Below are 27172 nucleotides of genomic sequence, written 5' to 3' on the forward strand. Positions count from 1 at the left end.
TCATGTCATCATACTATAAAACATCATGTCATCATACTATAAAACAAGTCATGTGATCATACTATAAAACATCATGTCATCATACTATAAAACATCATGTCATCATACTATAAAACATCATGTCATCATACTATAAAACATCATGTCATCATACTATAAAACATCATGACATCATACTATAAAACATCATGTCATCACACTATAAAACATCATGTCATCATACTATAAAACATCATGTCATCATACTATAAAACATCATGTCATCATACAATAAAACATCATGTCATCATACTATAAAACATCATGTCATCATACAATAAAACATCATGTCATCATACTATAAAACATCATGTCATCATACAATAAAACATCATGACATCATACTATAAAACATCATGTCATCATACAATAAAACATCATGACATCATACTATAAAACATCATGTCATCATACTATAAAACATCATGTCATCATACTATAAAACATCATGTCATCATACAATAAAACATCATGTCATCATACTATAAAACAAGTCATGTGATCATACAATAAAACATCATGTCATCATACTATAAAACATCATGTCATCATACTATGAAACAAGTCATGTGATCATACAATAAAACATGTCATCATACTATAAAACATCATGTCATCATACTATAAAACATCATGTCATCATACAATAAAACATCATGTCATCATACTATAAAACAAGTCATGTGATCATACAATAAAACATCATGTCATCATACTATAAAACATCATGTCATCATACTATAAAACATCATGTCATCATACAATAAAACATGTCATCATACTATAAAACATCATGTCATCATACTATAAAACATCATGTCATCATACAATAAAACATCATGTCATCATACTATAAAACAAGTCATGTGATCATACTATAAAACATCATGTCATCATACAATAAAACATCATGTCATCATACTATAAAACAAGTCATGTGATCATACTATAAAACATCATGTCATCATACTATAAAACATCATGTCATCATACTATAAAACATCATGTCATCATACTATAAAACATCATGTCATCATACAATAAAACATCATGTCATCATACTATAAAACAAGTCATGTGATCATACTATAAAACATCATGTCATCATACTATAAAACATCATGTCATCATACAATAAAACATCATGTCATCATACTATAAAACAAGTCATGTGATCATACAATAAAAAATCATGTCATCATACTATAAAACATCATGTCATCATACAATAAAACATGTCATCATACTATAAAACATCATGTCATCATACAATAAAACATCATGTCATCATACTATAAAACATCATGTCATCATACTATAAAACAAGTCATGTGATCATACTATAAAACATCATGTCATCATACTATAAAACATCATGTCATCATACTATAAAACATCATGTCATCATACTATAAAACATCATGTCATCATACAATAAAACATCATGACATCATACTATAAAACATCATGACATCATACTATAAAACATCATGTCATCATACTATAAAACATCATGTCATCATACAATAAAACATGTCATCATACTATAAAACATCATGTCATCATACAATAAAACATCATGTCATCATACTATAAAACATCATGTCATCATACTATAAAACAAGTCATGTGATCATACTATAAAACATCATGTCATCATACTATAAAACATCATGTCATCATACAATAAAACATCATGTCATCATACTATAAAACATCATGTCATCATACAATAAAACATCATGACATCATACTATAAAACATCATGTCATCATACTATAAAACATCATGTCATCATACTATAAAACATCATGTCATCATACAATAAAACATCATGTCATCATACTATAAAACAAGTCATGTGATCATACAATAAAACATCATGTCATCATACTATAAAACATCATGTCATCATACTATAAAACAAGTCATGTGATCATACAATAAAACATGTCATCATACTATAAAACATCATGTCATCATACAATAAAACATCATGTCATCATACTATAAAACAAGTCATGTGATCATACAATAAAACATCATGTCATCATACTATAAAACATCATGTCATCATACTATAAAACATCATGTCATCATACAATAAAACATGTCATCATACTATAAAACATCATGTCATCATACTATAAAACATCATGTCATCATACAATAAAACATCATGTCATCATACTATAAAACAAGTCATGTGATCATACTATAAAACATCATGTCATCATACAATAAAACATCATGTCATCATACTATAAAACAAGTCATGTGATCATACTATAAAACATCATGTCATCATACTATAAAACATCATGTCATCATACTATAAAACATCATGTCATCATACTATAAAACATCATGTCATCATACAATAAAACATCATGTCATCATACTATAAAACAAGTCATGTGATCATACTATAAAACATCATGTCATCATACTATAAAACATCATGTCATCATACAATAAAACATCATGTCATCATACTATAAAACAAGTCATGTGATCATACAATAAAACATCATGTCATCATACTATAAAACATCATGTCATCATACTATAAAACATCATGTCATCATACAATAAAACATGTCATCATACTATAAAACATCATGTCATCATACAATAAAACATCATGTCATCATACTATAAAACATCATGTCATCATACTATAAAACAAGTCATGTGATCATACTATAAAACATCATGTCATCATACTATAAAACATCATGTCATCATACTATAAAACATCATGTCATCATACTATAAAACATCATGTCATCATACAATAAAACATCATGACATCATACTATAAAACATCATGACATCATACTATAAAACATCATGTCATCATACTATAAAACATCATGTCATCACACTATAAAACATGTCATCATACTATAAAACATCATGTCATCATACTATAAAACATCATGTCATCATACTATAAAACATCATGTCATCATACTATAAAACATCATGTCATCATACTATAAAACATCATGTCATCATACAATAAAACATCATGTCATCATACTATAAAACATCATGTCATCATACAATAAAACATCATGTCATCATACTATAAAACAAGTCATGTGATCATACAATAAAACATCATGTCATCATACTATAAAACATCATGTCATCATACAATAAAACATCATGTCATCATACTATAAAACAAGTCATGTGATCATACTATAAAACATCATGTCATCATACTATAAAACAAGTCATGTGATCATACTATAAAACATCATGTCATCATACTATAAAACAAGTCATGTGATCATACTATAAAACATCATGTCATCATACTATAAAACATCATGTCATCATACTATAAAACATCATGTCATCATACTATAAAACATCATGTCATCATACTATAAAACATCATGTCATCATACTATAAAACATCATGTCATCATACAATAAAACATCATGTCATCATACTATAAAACAAGTCATGTGATCATACTATAAAACATCATGTCATCATACTATAAAACATCATGTCATCATACTATAAAACATCATGTCATCATACAATAAAACATCATGTCATCATACTATAAAACATCATGTCATCATACTATAAAACATCATGTCATCATACAATAAAACATCATGTCATCATACTATAAAACAAGTCATGTGATCATACAATAAAACATCATGTCATCATACTATAAAACATCATGTCATCATACAATAAAACATCATGTCATCATACTATAAAACATCATGTCATCATACAATAAAACATGTCATCATACTATAAAACAAGTCATGTGATCATACAATAAAACATCATGTCATCATACTATAAAACATCATGTCATCATACAATAAAACATCATGTCATCATACTATAAAACAAGTCATGTGATCATACTATAAAACATCATGTCATCATACTATAAAACATCATGTCATCATACTATAAAACATCATGTCATCATACTATAAAACAAATCATGTGATCATACTATAAAACATCATGTCATCATACTATAAAACATCATGTGATCATACTATAAAACATCATGTCATCATACTATAAAACATCATGTCATCATACTATAAAACATCATGTCATCATACAATAAAACATCATGTCATCATACTATAAAACAAGTCATGTGATCATACTATAAAACATCATGTCATCATACTATAAAACATCATGTCATCATACTATAAAACATCATGTCATCATACAATAAAACATCATGTCATCATACTATAAAACAAGTCATGTGATCATACTATAAAACATCATGTCATCATACTATAAAACATCATGTCATCATACTATAAAACATCATGTCATCATACTATAAAACATCATGTCATCATACTATAAAACATCATGTCATCATACTATAAAACATCATGTCATCATACTATAAAACATCATGTCATCATACTATAAAACATCATGTCATCATACAATAAAACATCATGTCATCATACTATAAAACATCATGTCATCATACTATAAAACATTATGTCATCATACTATAAAACAAGTCATGTGATCATACTATAAAACATCATGTCATCATACTATAAAACATCATGTCATCATACTATAAAACATCATGTCATCATACTATAAAACATCATGTCATCATACTATAAAACATCATGTCATCATACTATAAAACATCATGTCACCATACAATAAAACATCATGTCATCATACTATAAAACAAGTCATGTGATCATACTATAAAACATCATGTCATCATACTATAAAACAAGTCATGTGATCATACAATAAAACATCATGTCATCATACTATAAAACATCATGTCATCATACTATAAAACATCATGTCATCATACAATAAAACATCATGTCATCATACTATAAAACATCATGTCATCATACTATAAAACAAGTCATGTGATCATACAATAAAACATCATGTCATCATACTATAAAACATCATGTCATCATACTATAAAACATCATGTCATTATACAATAAAACATCATGTCATCATACTATAAAACAAGTCATGTCATCATACTATAAAACATCATGTCATCATACTATAAAACATCATGTCATCATACTATAAAACATCATGTCACCATACAATAAAACATCATGTCATCATACTATAAAACAAGTCATGTGATCATACTATAAAACATCATGTCATCATACTATAAAACAAGTCATGTGATCATACAATAAAACATCATGTCATCATACTATAAAACATCATGTCATCATACTATAAAACATCATGTCATCATACAATAAAACATCATGTCATCATACTATAAAACATCATGTCATCATACTATAAAACAAGTCATGTGATCATACAATAAAACATCATGTCATCATACTATAAAACATCATGTCATCATACTATAAAACATCATGTCATTATACAATAAAACATCATGTCATCATACTATAAAACATCATGTCATCATACTATAAAACATCATGTCATTATACAATAAAACATCATGTCATCATACTATAAAACAAGTCATGTGATCATACAATAAAACATCATGTGATCATAGAATAACATGTCATGTGATCACAGAATAACACGTCATGTGATCTTAGAATTAAACATTATGTGTTCATAGAAGGATAAGTCATCCATCCATCTTCTTCTGCTTATCCCAAGTGGGGTCGCGGGGGCAGCAGCCTAAGCAGAGAAGCCCTCTCCCCAGCCACTTAGTCCAGTCCCTCCCAAGGGGATCCTGAGGCGTTCTCAGGCCAGCTGGGAGACATAGTCTTGCCACCGTGACCTGGGTCTTCCTCGTGGTCTCCAACGGGTCAGACAGGAAGTGTTTAGGACTTCCTGACTAGATACCTGAACCACCTCATCTGGCTCCTCTCCATGTGGAGGAGCAGCGGCTTTACTTTGAGTTCCTCCCGGATGGCAGAGCTTCTCACCCTATCTCTAAGGGAGAGACCTGGAAACTCATTTGGGCCGCTTGTACCCGTGATCTTATCCTTTCGGTCATGACCCAAAGCTCATGACCATAGGTGAGGATGGGAACGTAGATCGACCGGTAAATTGAGAGCTTTGCCTTCCGGCTCAGCTCCTTCTTCACCACAACAGCGTCCACATTACTGAAGACGCCGCACCGGATCTCACCATCCACTCTTCCCTCACTCGTGAACAAGACTCCCAGGTACTTGAACTCCTCCACTTGGGGCAGGGTCTCCTCCCCAACTCGGGAGAGAACCATGGTTGGAACACACCCTCCGGTCCCCCCTTCTTATAGACAGGAACCACCACCCCGGTCTACCAATCCAGATGTACCGCCCCTGATGTCCCTGCAGAGTCTTGTCAACCAAGACAGCCCCACAACATCCAGAACCTGTTTGGTGCACAAGCACAGACAACAGTCAGGACCCGTGCCCCCACCCAGAGGTGGAGGGAGGCTGCCCTCTCGTCGACTGGGTGGAACTCCAACATACAGCCTTTGACCCGGGGGGGCCACACAAGAATTGCCACCTCTGCCCGTCGCCTCTCTGCTTGCAACACCCGAGTGGAAGAGAGTCCAGCATGCTTCCAAATTCTTTACTGTGCGTCAAAGTGAGTCCGACCACATCCAGCCAGAACTTCTCCACCTTGTGCACCAGCTCAGGCTCCTCCCCACCCCCCCGGCCAGGTGAGCCCATTGGAGGGGGGCGCCCACGTTGCCCCCATGGAGGCCCCAGGCCTGGCTCCAAAGGGGACCCAGTGAGGGGAGGCTGTGTCCTTGGTTCTATTTCACATCTGCTCTTTGTCGGCTGCCTCACCTCGGACCTGGCAGACCCGACCAGGGGCACAGAAGGAGGAGCCAGGACTACATGTGGCGGCTCAGAGAGGAGGGAGTCATGTGATCAGAAATTAATAAATCAATGTATTCATCCTCACACTCACAGCAATTCATCCAACCGTGTGTGTGTGTGTGTGTGTGTGTGTGTGTGTGTGTGTGTGTGTACTGACTGTAGACATCCAGTCTGAGTGCAGGAAGTGTCCACATAAAGTCTGAGGGACACACGGAAGTCCTCCACCTGCTGCTCCATCACACACATCTGCCTCTGCACCATCACCATGTGCTGCACACACACACACACACACATATCCGCCTGTCAGAGGAGGTGCAAAACACACACACACACACATGCCAGCCTGTCACAGTAAGTGCAAAACACACACACACACACACACACGTGTCCGCCTGTCACAGGAGGTGCAAAACACACACACATGCCCACACACACACACACTAAGACACACACACACACATATCCGCCTGTCAGAGGAGGTGCAAAACACACACACACACACATGCCAGCCTGTCACAGTAAGTGCAAAACACACACACACACACACACACGTGTCCGCCTGTCACAGGAGGTGCAAAACACACACACATGCCCACACACACACACACTAAGACACACACACACACATGTCAGCCTGTCACAGTAAGTGCAAAACACACACACACACTAAGACACACACACACACGTGTCTGCCTGTCACAAGAGGTGCAAAACACACACACACACACACACACACACACACACACACACACACACACACACACTAAGACACACACACACACACACACACACTAAGACACACACACTAAGACACACACACACACACACACACACTAAGACACACACACACACACACACTCACACACACTAAGACACACACACACACACACACACACACACACACACACACACACAGACACACACACAGACAGAGAGCAGGAAAGGCGACATGAGGGCAAAGAGTGGGTCCTGCTGCTGTCGCCATGACAACCAGACTTCTCATCAGCACCAACACACCATCTTGCTCTCCACCACTTCTTCTTCTGCAGGCTCCAGGCGGATCTCCTGTGGAGGACAACAGGTCATGTGGTCATGTGGTCATGTGGTCATGTGATCATGTGATCATGTGGTCATGTAGTCATGTGGTCATGTGGTCATGTAGTCATGTGGTCATGTAGTCATGTGGTCATGTGGTCATGTGATCATGTGGTCATGTGGTCATGTGATCATGTGGTCATGTGATCATGTGGTCATGTGGTCATGTGGTCATGTGGTCATGTGATCATGTAGTCATGTGGTCATGTAGTCATGTGGTCATGTGGTCATGTGATCATGTGGTCATGTGGTCATGTAGTCATGTGGTCATGTGGTCATGTGGTCACGTGGTCATGTGATCATGTGGTCATGTGGTCATGTGGTCATGTGGTCATGTAGTCATGTGATCATGTGGTCATGTGATCATGTGGTCATGTGATCATGTGGTCATGTGGTCATGTGATCATGTGGTCATGTGGTCATGTGATCATGTGATCATGTGATCATGTGATCATGTGGTCATGTGATCATGTGATCATGTGGTCATGTGGTCATGTGGTCATGTGGTCATGTGGTCATGTGATCATGTGATCATGTGGTCATGTGGTCATGTGGTCATGTAGTCATGTGATCATGTGGTCATGTGATCATGTGGTCATGTGATCATGTGGTCATATGATCATGTGGTCATGTGATCATGTGGTCATGTAGTCATGTGATCATTTGATCATGTGATCATATGATCATGTGGTCATGTAGTCAGATGATCATGAAGCAATATGATCATGTAGTCATGTGATCATGTAGTCATGTGATCATGTGGTCATGTGATCATGTGACTTATATGTAAACAAATGTTAGTTTGAGTGTTTGAGGGCACGTCCAAACAATGATGTCATCTCTACATTCCAGTCAATCAATTGAGATGAAGAATAAATGAAGTAAAGTGTAAAATAGTTCCTGCAAATGTTGATTGATGACAATAAACAGCCGTCATTGAAACACGGAAATTATTATTATGATCATCATTATGATTATTACTATATTGTCATTATTAATATTTTCATTGTTATAGCTATTATTATTATTGTTACTATTGTTAATGTTAGCATTATTATTGTTGTTATTATTATTATTAATATTTTTTTATTATTATTAATGCATCAGTATTAGTATTAAAACTATAGTATAATTATTATTAGTACTATTATTATTGTTCTTATTAATATTACTTGTGTTATTTTTACTTTAAAAAATATTTTTTATTAATATAACTATTATCATTATTGTTATTATTATTATTAGTGGTAATATCATTAATCATTTTAATATAGTTTTTTGTTATTGTTAATATTATTGTTATTAATATTATTACATTATTATTATTATTATTATTATTGTAAGTATTAATATTATTATTATGGTTAATATTGTTTTGATGATTGTAAAAATAATAATTATCATTATAATAATGTTATTATCATTGTTGTTATTATAGTTATTACTATTACAAAATTATTTTTATTATTATTAGCTATATTATCTTTACTAATACTACTATTATTCCCATTATTATTATTGTAGTTAGTATTGGTATTATTATTATAACTGTATTATCATCATTATTATGATTATTGTCATTATTATTACTGTTATTTCCATTATTATTATCATTATTACCACTATTGTTATTATTATTATTATAGCTGTATTATTATTATTATTAATACCAGTATTATCATTTTAGTTTCAACACTTATTATTATTTTATTTAAAAATCCCCCCCCCCCCATTATTATTATTGTTATTGTTATTATAATAACTGTAGTATCATTATTATTATTATTATTATTATTATTATTAATCTATTTATTGGTGTTGTTAGTTCGGTGATCATGAACCTTTTGTTCCAGGCGGTCTATGAGTTTCTGCAGTCTGGTGACTTGTGTGGTCCAGTGGTGGTCCTGGTCCACAGCCCCTGTCAGGCCTTTGTTGGGGGACAAACTGTAGTTCCTGTCAGGTCTGCGCTTGGAGCGACGTCCTGACCACTGGATGGACACCACCTCTGCCTTGGGAGGACCCAGTCTGTGGTAGTAATACACACAGTACTACAATATCATCATAATACTACTATATCATCATAATACTACTACATCATCATAATACTACAACGTCCTCAAAATACTACTATATCATCACAATACTACTATATCATCATAATACTACTATATCGTCATAATACTACTATATCATCATAATACTACTATATCATCATAATACTACTATATCATCATAATACTACTATATCATCATAACACTACTATATCATCATAATACTACAATCTCATCATAATACTACTATATCATCATAATACTGCTATATCATCATAATACTACAATCTCATCATAATACTACTATATCATCATAACACTTCTATATCATCATAATACTACAATCTCATCATAATACTACTATATCATCATAATACTGCTATATCATCATAATACTACTATCTCATCATTATACTACTATATCATCATACCACAATGTTATCATAATACTACTATATCATCATAATACTACTACATCATCATAATACTACTATATTATCATAATACTACTATATCATCATAATACTACTATATCATCATAATACTACTATATCGTCATAATACTACTATATCATCATAATACTACTATATCATCATAATACTACTATATCATCATAATACTACTATATCATCATAATACTACTATATCGTCATAATACTACTATATCATCATAATACTACTATATCATCATAATACTACTATCTCATCATAATACTACTATATCATCATACCACAATGTTATCATAATACTACTATATCATCATAATACTACTACATCATCATAATACTACTATATTATCATAATACTACTATATCATCATAATACTACTATATCATCATAATACTACTATATCGTCATAATACTACTATATCATCATAATACTACTATATCATCATAACACTACTATATCATCATAACACTACTATATCATCATAATACTACAATCTCATCATAATACTACTATATCATCATAATACTACTATATCATCATAATACTACAATCTCATCATAATACTACTATATCATCATAATACTACTATATCATCATAATACTACAATCTCATCATCATAATACTATATCATCATAATACTACTATCTCATCATAATACTACTATATCATCATACCACAATGTTATCATAATACTACTATATCATCATAATACTACTACATCATCATAATACTACTATATTATCATAATACTACTATATCATCATAATACTACTATATCATCATAATACTACTATATCGTCATAATACTACTATATCATCATAATACTACTATATCATCATAATACTACTATATCATCATAATACTACTATATCATCATAATACTACTATATCGTCATAATACTACTATATCATCATAATACTATTATATCATCATAATACTACTATATCATCATAATACTACTATATCGTCATAATACTACTATATCATCATAATACTATTATATCATCATAATACTACTATATCATCATAATACTACTATATCGTCATAATACTACTATATCATCATAATACTACTATATCATCATAATACTACTATATCATCATAATACTACTATCTCATCATAATACTACTATATCATCATACCACAATGTTATCATAATACTACTATATCATCATAATACTACTACATCATCATAATACTACTATATCATCATAATACTACTATATCATCATAATACTACTATATCGTCATAATACTACTATATCATCATAATACTACTATATCATCATAATACTACTATATCATCATAACACTACTATATCATCATAATACTACAATCTCATCATAATACTACTATATCATCATAATACTACTATATCATCATAATACTACAATCTCATCATCATAATACTATATCATCATAATACTACTATCTCATCATAATACTACTATATGATCATACCACAATGTTATCATAATACTACTATATCATCATAATACTACTATATCCTCATAATACTACAATGTCATCATACTACTACTATATCATCATACTACTATATCATCATACTACTACTATATCATCATAATACTACTATATCACCATAATACTACTATATCATCATACCACAATGTTATCATAATACTACTATATCATCATAATACTACTATATCATCATAATACTACTATATTATCATAATACTACTATATCATCATAATACTACTATATCATCATAACACTACTATATCATCATAATACTACAATCTCATCATAATACTACTATATCATCATAATACTACTATATCATCATAATACTACAATCTCATCATCATAATACTATATCATCATAATACTACTATCTCATCATAATACTACTATATGATCATACCACAATGTTATCATAATACTACTATATCATCATAATACTACTATATCCTCATAATACTACAATGTCATCATACTACTACTATATCATCATACTACTATATCATCATACTACTACTATATCATCATAATACTACTATATCATCATAACACTACTATATCATCATAATACTACAATCTCATCATAATACTACTATATCATCATAATACTACTATATCATCATAATACTACAATCTCATCATCATAATACTATATCATCATAATACTACTATCTCATCATAATACTACTATATGATCATACCACAATGTTATCATAATACTACTATATCATCATAATACTACTATATCATCATACTACTACAATGTCATCGTACTACTACTATATCATCATACTACTACTATATCATCATAATACTACTATATCATCATAATACTACTATATCATCATACTACTACAATGTCATCATACTACTACTATATCATCATACTACTACAATAAGATGATAATACTACAATACTATTCTGCATGGTGACATCATCAGTTAGTGTGACTAGTGTAGGAGGACTTGCTAACTTGTCCTTTTGTCCGCCCACCTGGTCCTCTTTTCTCCTCGACTGCACCCAGCTTTCATTGCTGCCTGTCCTAAAACTCTAGTCCTAAAAATAAAAGTCCTAAAAAGTCCTAAAAACACAGGTTCCAAAAACACAAGCCCCAAAACATAAGATGTAACACACTTAGTCATCATATTAGGTAACACACCTAGTCATCACATTAGGTAACAGACTTAGTCATCACATTAGGTAACAGACTTAGTCATCACATTAGGTAACACACCTAGTCATCACATTTGGTAGCACACCTAGTCATCACATTAGGTAGCACACCTGGTAACCATATTATGTAACACATCTAATCATTATTATGTAACACATCTAGTCACCATACTATGTAACATATCTAGTAACCATATCATGTAACACATATAGTAATTGTATTAGGTAACACAGCAAGTAGCCATATTATGTAACACATCTAGTCATCGTATTATGTAACACACCTAGTAATCACATTTGGTAACACACCTAGTCATCATATTACATAACACACCTAGTTATCATATTATGTAACACACCTAGTCATCATGTTTGGTAACACACCTAGTCATTATATTAGGTAACACGTAGTAACCATGTTTGGTAACACACCCAGTCATTATATTAGGTAACACGTAGTAACCATCTTTGCTAAAACACCCAGTAACCATTTTTGGTAACACACCTAGTCATCATATTATATAACACACAGTAACCATGTTTGGTAACACACCTAGTCATTATATTAGGTAACACGTAGTAGCCATGGTTGGTAAAACACCCAGTAACCATGTTTGGTAACACACCCAGTCATTATATTAGGTAACAGGTAGTAACCATGTTTGGTAAAACACCCAGTAACCATTTTTGGTAACACACATAGTCATCATGTTTGGTAACACACCTAGTCATCATATTATGTAACACGCAGTAACCATGTTTGGTAACACACCTAGTCATTATATTAGGTAACACGCCTAGTCATCACATTTGGTAACACACCTAGTAAACATATTAGGTAACACACCCAGTCTGTAACACATCTAGTCTTTATAATATGTAACACACCTAGTAACCATATTATATAACACAAATATTCAACATATTATGTAACACATACTAACAATGTTTGGTAAAACATTTAGTAACCATGTTTGGTAACACACCTAGTAAACATATTAGGTAACACACCCAGTCTGTAACACATCTAGTCTTTATAATATGTAACACACCTAGTAACCATATTATATAACACAAATATTCAACATATTATGTAACACATACTAACAATGTTTGGTAAAACATTTAGTAACCATGTTTGGTAACACACCTGGTCATCATATCATGTAACACAACTAGTAACCATATTTGGTAACACACCTAGTCATCACACCTATAGTAACCATATTAAGTAACACATCTAGTCATTATATTAGGTAACATAGCTAGTAACCTTGTTAGGTAACACACTCAGTTATCATATTAGGTATGACATCTAGTCATCATGTTAGGTAACACCCAGTAGCCATATTAGGTAACACACCTCGTCATGATATTATGTAACACACCTAGTAACCACATTTGACACAAGACGTGGGAATATTGCGTAGACATGGCGGCGCTGAAGTGAAAAGTGGTTGCATCAGCTCTGAGCTCTTTCATGTTTTCATGTCTTTAAAATGTTTTTACCTCATTTTTGGTGGACTTGTTGCCCCTGTACTGCAAACCATACCATTTCCCCATCGTGGGAGGAATTCAGTCCCTCCCACCCGGCAGTGAACATCATAACATAAAACCTCATCACAGATGTTAGACCAGACGAAGAACTGGATCACGACTCACTTCTCCTGGCGAGTCTGCTCGGCGGTGGTTTCCATGGCGCACTCCAGCGAGCTCTGGAGGGAGTGGAGCTGATTGGTGGTCTCCTTCAGCAGGAAGCGGGTGACAAACTGCTCCAGGTGGGTGGACTCCTGGTAGTCCTGCCAATCAGGGGGAGGGGAGAGGTGTCAGCGCCTGAAAGTCTGTCAGCGTCTGGAGCGCTCAAGAAAGTATTGCCACAGGTTGGTAGGCGGACATGTCTCGGCACTTCCTGTAATGTTGGCGTTCCACGGGGCAGCGTGTAACTATATTTATGATCATGTGTGGGGCTGAGGTCGCCGAGGTAGTTAAGAAGCTCCTCGGTGGCAGTGCCCCAGATGTGAATGAGATCTGCCCAGAGTTCCTTAAGGGTCCGGATGCTGTGGAGCTGTCTTGGTTGACAAGACTCTGCAGCATCGCGTGGACATCGGGGGCGGTACCTCTGGATTGGGAGACCGGGAAGAAGGGGGACAGGAGGGTGTGTTCCAACTATCGTGGGATCACACTCATCAGCCTTCCCGGTAAGGTCTATTCAGGTGTACTGGAGAGGAGGCTACCCTGGATAGTCCAACCTCGAATTCAGGAGGAGCAGTGTGGTTTTGGTCCTGGTCGTGGAACTGTGGACCAGCTCTATACTCTGGGCAGGGTTCTTGAGGGTGCATGGGAGTTTGCCCAACCAGTCTACATGGGTTTTGTGGACTTGGAGAAGGCATTCAACCCTCAGGAAGTCCTGTGGGGAGTGCTCTAAGAGTATGGGGTATCGGACTGTCTGATTGTGGCAGCCCGCTCCCTGTATGATCAGTGTCAGAGCTTGGTACGCACTGCTGGCAGTAAGTCAAATCAGTTTCAAGGGTTGGACTCTGCCAAGGCTGCCCTTTGTCACCGATTCTATTCACAACTTTTATGGACAGAATCTCTAAGTGCAGTCAGGGCGTTGAGGGGATCTGGTTTTCATGGTTGCAGGAATAGGTCTCTGCTTTTTGCAGATGATGTGGTCCTGCTGGCTTCATCTGGCCAAGATCTTCAGCTCTCACTGGATCGGTTCACAGCTGGGTTTGAAGCGACTGGGATGAAATCAGCACTGCCAAGTCTGAGTCCATAGGTTTTGCACGGAAAATGGCAGAGTGTCATCTTCGGGTCGTGGAGGAGATCTTGTCACGCGGGTCGATGCAGCGTCTGCAGTAATGCCGACCCTGCATCGGTCCGTCGTGGTGAAGAATGAGCTGAGCTGGAAAGTAGCTCTCAATTTATTGGTTGATATTCGTCCCGACCCTCACCTACGGTCATGAGTTTTAGGTTATGACCTAAAGGACAAGATCACGTGTACATGCGGCCGGAATGAGTTTCCTCCATCGGGTGGCGGGTCTCTCCCTTAGAGATAAGGTGAGAAGATCTGTCATTCGGAAGGAGCTCAGCCTAAGGCCACTGCTCCCCCACATCAAGGGGATCCAGATCAGGTGGTTTGGGCATCTGGTCGGAATGCACCCCAGATGTTTTCCTGGTGAGGGGTTTCAGGCACGCCCGACCTGGTAGGAGGACACGGGGAAGACCAAAGACACGTTGGAGAGACTAGGTCTCCCTGCTGGCCAGGGAACTGTTTGAATAATCATGTATATATATTATACAACATTAGTATGCTTAAAGTACGTTGCTATAGTCATTAGCTACTGTGCTTAAGCTGCAATTGTTTATCTGTGCAAGGACAAAACTTCATGTCTGAGGGGTGGCCTCAGCCGCAGATGTTATCTTTGTTTTAGCTCACAAACAGCCAATGACTTCAAGGACCTCAACGAAGATAAGATGACAGCATGCAGACGAAGCAGAAACAAGGAAGTCACAAGGCCCAGCACAGTCCGTCACATATTGTGCGTACTGGACCTGCTTTACATGATATATGTGACCACTCCTTTTAGAGGCGGCGTCAGTGATGTTGATTATGGAACTCCTGAATAAATAGAGGGACGTAGGAGCTGAACCTTAGAGCGTAGGACGAGACTGTGACTCGGTGTGCAGCTCCATGCGTTCTCCTCATGAGCTAAATTGAACTCTCTCTCTGCATGGTTCCGGGTTTCTTGTCTGATTAATAGATGTCATCAGTGTTTGAACCTGACGGGAACACCTCGGGTTTCCCCGGGACAAACTAGCTGCGGAGAGGATAGCCTGTGCTTCTCTGCTTGGGCTGCTGCCCCCGCGACCCGACCTTAAATAAGCGTAAGAAGATGGATGGATGGATACTGCATGTAACTATATTTAGTAACATGCTGCAGTCAGATGTACACCACATTGTGTGACACAAATGTGACGCACGTACGTGTTTGCATACTTGCACATCTATAATTGTGTACGTGTGGTGTTGTTGTGCTGCAAAAGGTGTTGGCGCGTGCAAGGTGGAACATTTTGTCAGATCTCCTTCCCGCACGTGCTGGTGAACGCACGCTGGTGTTCTGGAAATGTCTTGACGGCACGACGACAAGCTCACCTTCTTGGTCTTGTCCATGGCTTTCAGGATGGACACGTTGAGTTCCTCCAAGGCCGCCAACACATTCTTGTATTCCCCGAGGTGCTGCGAGAAATACTCTTTGTCCCCAAAGAGTCAAGAAGACGGCAGGACATGGTTGACATAGCTATCAGGAACTGGTCTCGATAATGTCTATCAGTAACTGGTCTATCAGTAACTGGTCTATCAGGAACTGGTCTTCATAATGTCTATCAGTAACTGGTCTATCAGGAACTGGTCTTCATAATGTCTATCAGTAACTGGTCCATCAGTAACTGGTCTATCAGTAACTGGTCTTTATAATGTCTATCAGTAACTGGTCTATCAGTAACTGGTCTATCAGTAACTGGTCTATCAGGAACTGGTCTTCATAATGTCTATCAATAACTGGTCTATCAGTAACTGGTCTATCAGTAACTGGTCTATCAGGAACTCGTCTACCAGTAACTGGTCTATCAGTAACTGGTCTATCAGGAACTGGTCTTCATAATGTCTATCAGTAACTGGTCTATCAGTAACTGGTCTATCAGGAACTCGTCTACCAGTAACTGGTCTATCAGTAACTGGTCTTCATAATGTCTATCAGTAGCTGGTCTATCAGGAACTTGTCTACCAGTAACTGGTCTATCAGTAACTGGTCTACCAGTAATTGGTCTTCATAATGTCTATCAATAACTGGTCTATCAGGAACTCATCTATCAGTAACTGATCAATCAGTAACTGGTCTTCATAATGTCTATCAGTAACTGGTCTATCAGTAACTGGTCTTCATAATGTCTATCAATAACTGGTCTATCAGTAACTGGTCTATCAGTAACTGGTCTTCATAATGTCTATCAATAACTGGTCTATCAGTAACTGGTCTATCAGTAACTGGTCTATCAGGAACTGGTCTTCATAATGTCTATCAATAACTGGTCTATCAGTAACTGGTCTATCAGTAACTGGTCTATCAGGAACTGGTCTTCATAATGTCTATCAGTAACTGGTCTATCAGTAACTGGTCTTCATAATGTCTATCAGTAACTGGTCTATCAGTAACTGGTCTACCAGTAGTTGGTCTTCATAATGTCTATCAATAACTGGTCTTTCAGTAACTGGTCTATCAGTAACTGGTCTACCAGTAATTGGTTTTCATAATGTGTATCAATAACTGGTCTATCAGTACTGGTCTTCATAATGTTTATCAGTAACTGGTCTATCAGTAAATGGTCTACCAGTAATTGGTTTTCATAATGTGTATCAATAACTGGTCTATCAGTACTGGTCTTCATAATGTTTATCAGTAACTGGTCTATCAGTAAATGGTCTACCAGTAATTGGTTTTCATAATGTGTATCAATAACTGGTCTATCAGTACTGGTCTTCATAATGTTTATCAGTAACTGGTCTATCAGTAAATGGTCTACCAGTAATTGGTTTTCATAATGTGTATCAATAACTGGTCTATCAGTACTGGTCTTCATAATGTCTATCAATAACTGGTCTATCAGTACTGGTCTTCATAATGTCTATCAATAACTGGTCTATCAGTAACTGGTCTATCAGTAACTGGTCTATCAGGAACTGGTCTTCATAATGTCTATCAGTAACTGGTCTATCAGTAACTGGTCTTCATAATGTCTATCAGTAACTGGTCTATCAGTAACTGGTCTACCAGTAGTTGGTCTTCATAATGTCTATCAATAACTGGTCTTTCAGTAACTGGTCTATCAGTAACTGGTCTACCAGTAATTGGTTTTCATAATGTGTATCAATAACTGGTCTATCAGTACTGGTCTTCATAATGTTTATCAGTAACTGGTCTATCAGTAAATGGTCTACCAGTAATTGGTTTTCATAATGTGTATCAATAACTGGTCTATCAGTACTGGTCTTCATAATGTTTATCAGTAACTGGTCTATCAGTAAATGGTCTACCAGTAATTGGTTTTCATAATGTGTATCAATAACTGGTCTATCAGTACTGGTCTTCATAATGTTTATCAGTAACTGGTCTATCAGTAAATGGTCTACCAGTAATTGGTTTTCATAATGTGTATCAATAACTGGTCTATCAGTACTGGTCTTCATAATGTCTATCAATAACTGGTCTATCAGTACTGGTCTTCATAATGTCTATCAATAACTGGTCTATCAGTAACTGGTCTTTATAATATCCATCAGTAACACAAAGACTCAACGCAAGTATCGACTTACCACACAGCTCATCAGTGTCCACGTTGCTGCAAACACACACAAACACACACACACACACACACGCACACACACACACACACACACACACACACACACACACACACACACACACACACACACACAACCGTCAGTAACACCCTTATGTGGACAGGGTATGTCACAACTCCTGCCAAGCGACTGTAAATACCAAGCTGTGCTAAATTATACCGTGTACCGTGTTCTTTTATGATTACGAGCTAGCACGTGTTTGTATTTGGTCACAGAACCCTCTAGAGGATTATTCTACTAAGGTCAAAAGTGCACTTGTCCATCACAAGCGCTTCCAGAGAGTGGTGGCTCTTGCCCCCAGGAAACTGGAACCCTACAGGAATGCAGGTTTGGCGTTTCGGAGGAAGTGTAGAGATGTTAGCAACATCTGGCAGGAAGCCCTCACAAGTAGGAGTAGAGGATAGGGGTCGACACAAGCCGTTCACAGGAAATAGGCTGACTGGCCAAGCGACAAACTAGGTGTTAGGTGTTGTCTAGACTGACCGGCCCCAAGGCTAGAACAACAAATAGTAACCGTCTTTGTGTAAAAGGTATTTAAGAGTGGTTGTCCAAAGAGATAGCAGAAGAGTGGTTAAGTCCATACTCCTTCTCTTGGAAGCTGCAGGTTCCAGACTGAGGCTGGCTGAAACAAATAAAGCTTTTTGTTGGACGATTCCTGGTTGGCCTCTTCTTGGCTCATCGCACAGTCGCTCTGTCTTTGTCTTGGGAGAGAAGCACGACCATCAGATTTACAACAAAGGTGGATTTGGTTGTCTTGGTTGCTTTGTCGGGTCTGCTCCTGTCTCTGGCCATGCCCCCCCCCACCCCAACCGAGCAGACGATGTTGTGGAACACCGCAGAGGCCACCACTGTGTATATGTGTTTTGTTGTTGTTTTACTTTTGTGGCTGTGTAGAAGTGGCTGGATGTATCAGCTTTGCTCTTTTAATGTCTTCAATGTCCTTTGTCTTCTTTGATTATTCCCTTTTACACACATGTTAATGTGTGCTATGGCTATGAGCACATGTGATTACCTATTCTGACACACAAAACTCGGCAGTTGCATCGGGGGTGGAGGGTGGGGTTCCAGCCCTAAGCTTCCACCTCCAAGGGCGCAGCTCCATTGTTCATCGTACAGCAGGGTGTGACGCAACACAGGCCTGTATTTTTGTGTCAACCTGAGGGGTCGCTTGTCTCTCGACCTCGGTGCTCGCAGAAGGTATTGGTGATAACGCAGCCAGTCCGTCCTGCAGAAGTCTACACACAACAGATGTGTCTTGACGGAGATAGATATCTACATATATCCATATGTATGACTTATTTATTTTCTATAGTCATATTTGAAATAGCTAGTGTTCCATCTTGTACTCGTTTTATCTTTTCTTCATCTCATGACCCATGGTACACTGTAGACTACCTTGAGCTTGGAATGCAGGAATTTTTCCTATCTCTTCCTGTCTCCAGCTGAGGGAAACAATAGTTATGTGTATTCGCTCTGAAGGGTGGGGGCATATTGAAAAAGACAACACTTCCGTAGTGTTGTCAGATCAATTAGGCGATGCGAATTGAATGTGTTGTTTTTTTAGGTTGGTCTCTCCAGAGCTTTGGAATAAATTGCAAAATACCTATTCTGTTCAGGGTTATCATTTAAAATCAGTTTATGTGTCATAAAAAAGAACTTGGGATTGACCAGCAACTTAAATTCCCTCGGAGGAACATCTGGTCCAAACGCAACAGTCTCCATGAAAGACGAGGAAGGAATTTGGAGCTTCCTCTCTGTGCTCTGTTACAAAGGAGTCTCGTGGCAAAGACCTTGGCTGAAAAAATCTGGATTAGAATATTTGTGTTGGACTTTGCCTTCTCTAAAATGTTATCCAGTTTGCGATTTAGTCCAAAACCACAAAGGTGTGAGGACCTACAGCCCTGCCCATCCTTCAATCACGTCTGGCAGCTTTCGGGTACCTTGAACAGCTGCCAGCTTCTTCCAGTTTGTCCATACAGCCGGGCAACGCTGACTCCCACCGGCAGATGTCCTGCTAGCATGAGTCCAACACGGCACACAACCCTCCACTTCTCCCAAGAGTCCACCGCGTAGCCAGCAACAACCCTTCTGTCAGGACTGGCAGGTTCCCCCAAACCTGACATCTTGTCCATTTTGTTGGGAAGCCAGTTGATCGTTTCCGTTGTTTAGATTTTAGAAAGCGCTACAAAATGATGGTGAAGATGATGATGGTGTACACAACTCACTCTGTGTCGTGCGTGTCGATGGCGTGGAAAAGCTGCTTGAGCTCGTCTGGCGTCAGGACTCCGTCAGAGAAATAAGACTTGAACTCTTCCAGAGTCAGCTTGCCGTCATCTGAGACATAAACACAACAATTTATGTCTCCGTAACAATCTTGAGCGGTCAAACGTTATCACAATGAATGTTACAAAGATTGTCACAAAGAAAGTTACCAATATAAAACTAAAACTGTCAAAAATTGTTGCAACGATTGTTACCAAGATTGTTACAGAGATTATCACAAAGGTTGTTACAAAAATTGTCAGATAGTTACAAAGATTTTCACAAACAATGCTACAAAAATGGTTTTAAAGATTGTTTCAAAAACTGTAACAAAGATAGTTACAAAGAGTGCTACAAAAATGTTACAAATAATGTCTAAAAGATTGTTACAAATATTGTTACCAAGATTGTGACAAAGATTGTTACATAGACTGTCACAAAAATGGTTGCAAGATAGTTACACAAATTTTCACAAAGATAGTTACAAAGATAGTTACAAAGATAGTTACAAATATAGTTACAAAGATCTTCACAAACAATGCTACAAAAATGGTTTCAAAGATTTTTTTTAAAAAACATTACAAAGATAGTTACAAAGAGTGCTACAAAAATGTTACAAAATGTTACAAAGATTGTCAAAAAGATTGTTACAAAGATTGTTACAAATATTGTCAAAAAGATTGTTACAAAGATTGTGACAAAGATTGTTTCAAAGATTGTTACCAAGATTGTGACAAAGATTGTCACTTAGACGGTCACAAACATGCTTACAAGATAGTTACAAAGATTTTCACGAAGATTGTTTAAAGATTTTTACAAAGATTGTCAAAAACGAGTGTGACAAAGATTGTGACAAAGAGTGTTACAAAGATTGACAAAGATTGTCACAAAAATAGTTACAAATATAAAAATTTAAAAAACGGTCACAAAAATTGTTACAAAGATTGGTGCCAAGATTGCTACAGGGATGATCACAAAGGTTGTTACAAAAATTGTCCTTAAAAAAATTTCACAAACATGGTTTCAAAGATTAATTCAAAAACCGTTACAGAGATAGTTACAAAGAGTGCTACAAAAATTTTTACAAAAGTGTTACAACAATGTTGCAAAGATTATCAAAAAGGTTGTTACAAAGATTGTTACAAAGATTGTTTCGAAGATTGTTACCAAGATTGTGACAAAGATTGTCACATAGACTGTAAAAAAAATGGTTACGAGATAGTTACAAAGATTTTCACAAAGATTTTCACAAAGATTGTTACAAAGATTGTCAAAAAAGATTGTGACAGAGTCTTACAAAGATTGACAAAGATAGCTACAAATATATAAAAAAATTTAAAAAACGATCACATAAATTGTTACAAAGATTGGTGCCAAGATTGTTACAGGGATTATCACAAAGATTGTTGCGATTGTAACAGAAATTGTGAGATAGTTACAGAGATTTTCACAAAATAGTTACAAAAACGGTTTCAAAGATGGTTTCAAAGGCTACTACAAATATACTTACAAAGATTGTTAAAAATATCATTACAAAGATTTTCAAAAAGAATGTTACAAAGACTGTGACATAGATCGTGACAAAGAGTGCTACAAAGATTGAAAAAGATTGTCACACAGATAGTTACAAATATTTTTTACAAAAACTGTCACAAACATGGTTTCAAAGATTAATTCAAAAACCGTTACAGAGATAGTTACAAAGAGTGCTACAAAATTTTTTACAAAAGTGTTACAACAATGTTGCAAAGATTGTCAAAAAGGTTGTTACAAAGATTGTTACAAAGATTGTTTGCAAAGATTGTTACCAATATTTTTTACAAAGATTAACACAAATATTGTTACGATTGTTACAAAAATGGTCAGATAGTTACAAAGATTACCACACAAATTGTTTCAGATTGTCACATAGCTGGTTTGGAAGATTGTTACAAATATTGTTAAAGACAGTTACAAAGATAGTTACAAAGATAGTTACAAAGATTGTTTCAAATATTGTAACCAAGATTGTTACAAAGATTGTGACAAGGATTTTGACAAAGATTGTGTCAAAGATGGTCACATAGACTGTGACAAAGATTGTCACGAGATAGTGACAAAGATTTACACACAAATTGTTACAGATTGTCACAAAGCCGGAAGATTGTTACTAGAATTGTTACAAATATTGTTAAAGACAGTTACAAAGAAAGTTACAAATATTGTTTCAAATATTGCAACCACAATTGTTACAAAGATTGTTTCAAAGATTGTGACAAAGATTGTCACATAAACTGTCACAAAGATTGTTACAAGATAGTTACAAATATTTTCACGAAGATTGTTACAAAGATTAACAACAACTGTGTGACAGAGTATTACAAAGATTGACAAATATTGTCACAAAGATAGTTACACATGTTTTACAAAAACTGTCCCAAACATTGTTACAAATATTTTTGCAAAGACTGGTACCAAAATTGTTACAGATACAATCACAGAAATTGTTACGGTTGTTACAAAAATTGTCAGATAGTTATAAAGATTTTCACAAAGAATGCTACCAAAATGGTTTCAAAGATTGTTTCTAAGACTGTTTCAAAGACTGTTACAAAGATAGTTCCGAAATGTTACAGAGATTGTCACAAAGATTGTTACAAAGATTGTCACAAAGAGAATTACAAATATTTTTTACAAAGAATGTCACAAAAATTGTTACAAAGATTGTTGCAAAGACTGTCAGATAGTCACAACAATTGAAGATTGTTGCAAACATTTTCAAAGGTTGTCACAAATACAGTTTAGACGATGTTACAAAGATGTTACAAATATTGCTACTAAGATTTTTACCGACAGTAACAAAGATAGTTACAAAAATGGTTCAAAAATTGTTACAAAGATTGTTAAATATAGTTACAAAGATAGTTACTAAGATTGTTACCAGTTACAGCAATTGTTAAAAGATAGTTAAATACAGTTACAAAGATACTTACTAAGATTGTTACCAAGATTGTCCCAAATATCGTCACAAAGATTGTTACAGGGATTGTTACATAAACTAACAAAAATTGTTACAAGAGGGTTACAAAGATTATTACACAGTTTGTCACAAAGATTGTCACTAAAGATAGTTACAAATATTTTTGCTAAAACTGTCACAAAAATTGTTGCGATTGTTGCAAAGATTGTCACCGAGATTGTTACAGAGATTAGCACAAATACTGTTACAATTTTTACAAACATTGTCAGTTACAAAAATGTTCACAAAATTGTTAAAGATTGTCAAAAAGATAGTTTCAAAGCTTGTTACAAAGATTTTGACAAATATTTTTTTAACAAAGATTGTTACCAAGATTGTTACCAATATTGTTACAAAGATTGTTACCAAGATTGTTACCAAGATTGTAACAAAGATTGTTTCAAAGATTGTGACAAAGACTGTCACATAGACTGTCACAAAGATTGTTACAAGATAGTTACAAAGATTTTCATGAAGATAGTTACAAAGATTGTCAAAAAGATTGTGACAAAGATTGTCAAAAACATACTTAAAATATTTTACAAAAACTCACAAAAATTGTTACAGAGATTGTTACCAAGATTGTTACACAGAATATCACAAAGATTGGAACGATTTTTTACAAACATTGTCAGATAGTTACAAAGATTTTTCACAAATAATATTACAGAGATTGTAACAAAGATTGTTTCAAAAACTGATACAAAGATAGTTACAAAGACCGTTACACTGATTTTAACAAAGATTGTTACAACATTAGTTAAAAAGATTTTCACAAATAATGTTACAAAAATTATTCAAAGGTTGTTACAATGTATGTTAAAAAAGGCTGTTACAAAAATTGTTACACAGATTGTTACACAGTATGTTAAAAAGGCTGTTCCAAAATGGTTACACAGATTGTTACAAAATCTGTTACAAAGAGCATTACACAGATATTCACAAAGATTGCTACAAAATAGTTACAAAGATTTTCAAAAAGAATGTTACAGAAATTGTTTCAAAGATTGATCCAAAATTGTTTCAAATATTGTTACCAAGATTCTTACAAAGATTGTTCAAATTTTTTTTTGTCAGAGATTGTTACAAATATGGTTACAAAGACGGCTACAACAATTGCTACAAATACCGTTACAAAGACTGTCACAAAGGCTGTTACAAAAACTGTTACAAAAATTGTTACAAACATTGTTACAAAGACGGTTGCAAAGATTGTTACAAATATTGTTACAAAAACTGACATGCGCAATCTATCCCATCAAAGTGTTTCTGGTGCTTAATGGAAGACGTAACAAGTGATGAATCAAATAGAAAGTGTAACATTTAGTGAGAATATTTCCTTATGGGCGTGTTCACTTCTCATATTTACCGTTTTTGTCTGCTCTACGTACAATCTGTGAGGGGAAAAGACACAATGTTACCAAAGGCTTTTTCAAAGGGTGCGTGTGTGTGTGCGTGCGTGCGTGCGTGCGTGCGTGCGTGCGTGCGTGCGTGCGTGCGTGCGTGCGTGCGTGCGTGCGTGCGTGCGTGCGTGCGTGTGTGTGTGTGTGTGTGTGTGTGTGTGTAAATGATTGATGAGGTCTCACATTGGAGACAAGAGGAGGTGAATGACCTGGTGGTCTTTGAAGGGTGTGATGAAAGCAACATGCTAGCATGCTGAAGCTAGCTTGTTACTCCTGATGACTTCAAAGTCACAAAGTGCAGCTTTCTTGTGAATAAAAGCACCACACTGAAAATAATTGAAGTTGTCATAGCATAGCATAGTATAACATAGCATAATATGCCATAGCATAGAATAACTTGGCGTGGCATAGCATAGCATAGCATAGCATAGCATAGCATAGTATAACATAGCAGAATATGGCATAGCATAGCAATCAATGCATAGCATAGCATAGCATAGCATCGCATAGCATAGTATAGTATACAACAGTTGTTACAAAGATTGTTACAAAGATTGTTACCAAGATGGTAACAAATACTGTTACAGATATTGTTGTCAAGATTAATACAAAGATTGTCGCAAATACTGTTACAATGATTGTTACAAAAGCTTGTTACCTAGATTGTTAAAAAGATTGTCTGAGAGATTGGCACCACTTTCTATACAAATATTTGGATTTTCACAAAGCCTGTTACAATGATTGTTACAGAGGTTGTTTTTTGTTAACTAAGATAGTTACTTTGTTGTTTCAGTGGTAGTTCCAAATATTGTTACAAAGATAGTTACAAAGATCATTATCAAGATTGTTACAACTACTGTTACAAAGTTGTTGTTTTTTACAAAGATAGTTACTTGGTTGTTACAGTAATAGTTCAAAATATTGTTACAAAGATAGTTGCAAAGAT

General features: G+C 35.4%; 1 protein-coding gene across 1 annotated transcript in view; it reads right to left on the reverse strand.

Moving 5' to 3' along the window:
* The window catches only part of necab1 (N-terminal EF-hand calcium binding protein 1), a 35580-nt gene that overhangs the window by 5583 nt on the left and 2825 nt on the right, over window positions 1-27172 (reverse strand). Inside the window, exons 2-9 of the mRNA XM_061896728.1 lie at window positions 26193-26217; window positions 21789-21897; window positions 19516-19541; window positions 17299-17396; window positions 14805-14941; window positions 9813-9996; window positions 7894-7941; window positions 7034-7146 (exon numbers count right to left, since the gene is read on the reverse strand). Coding sequence (XP_061752712.1) covers window positions 7034-7146; window positions 7894-7941; window positions 9813-9996; window positions 14805-14941; window positions 17299-17396; window positions 19516-19541; window positions 21789-21897; window positions 26193-26217 — 740 coding nt within the window. The remainder of the gene's footprint in view (window positions 1-7033; window positions 7147-7893; window positions 7942-9812; window positions 9997-14804; window positions 14942-17298; window positions 17397-19515; window positions 19542-21788; window positions 21898-26192; window positions 26218-27172) is intronic.

This window comes from Nerophis ophidion, linkage group LG04 (assembly GCF_033978795.1).
Source record: "Nerophis ophidion isolate RoL-2023_Sa linkage group LG04, RoL_Noph_v1.0, whole genome shotgun sequence".
Lineage (NCBI taxonomy): Eukaryota > Metazoa > Chordata > Actinopteri > Syngnathiformes > Syngnathidae > Nerophis > Nerophis ophidion.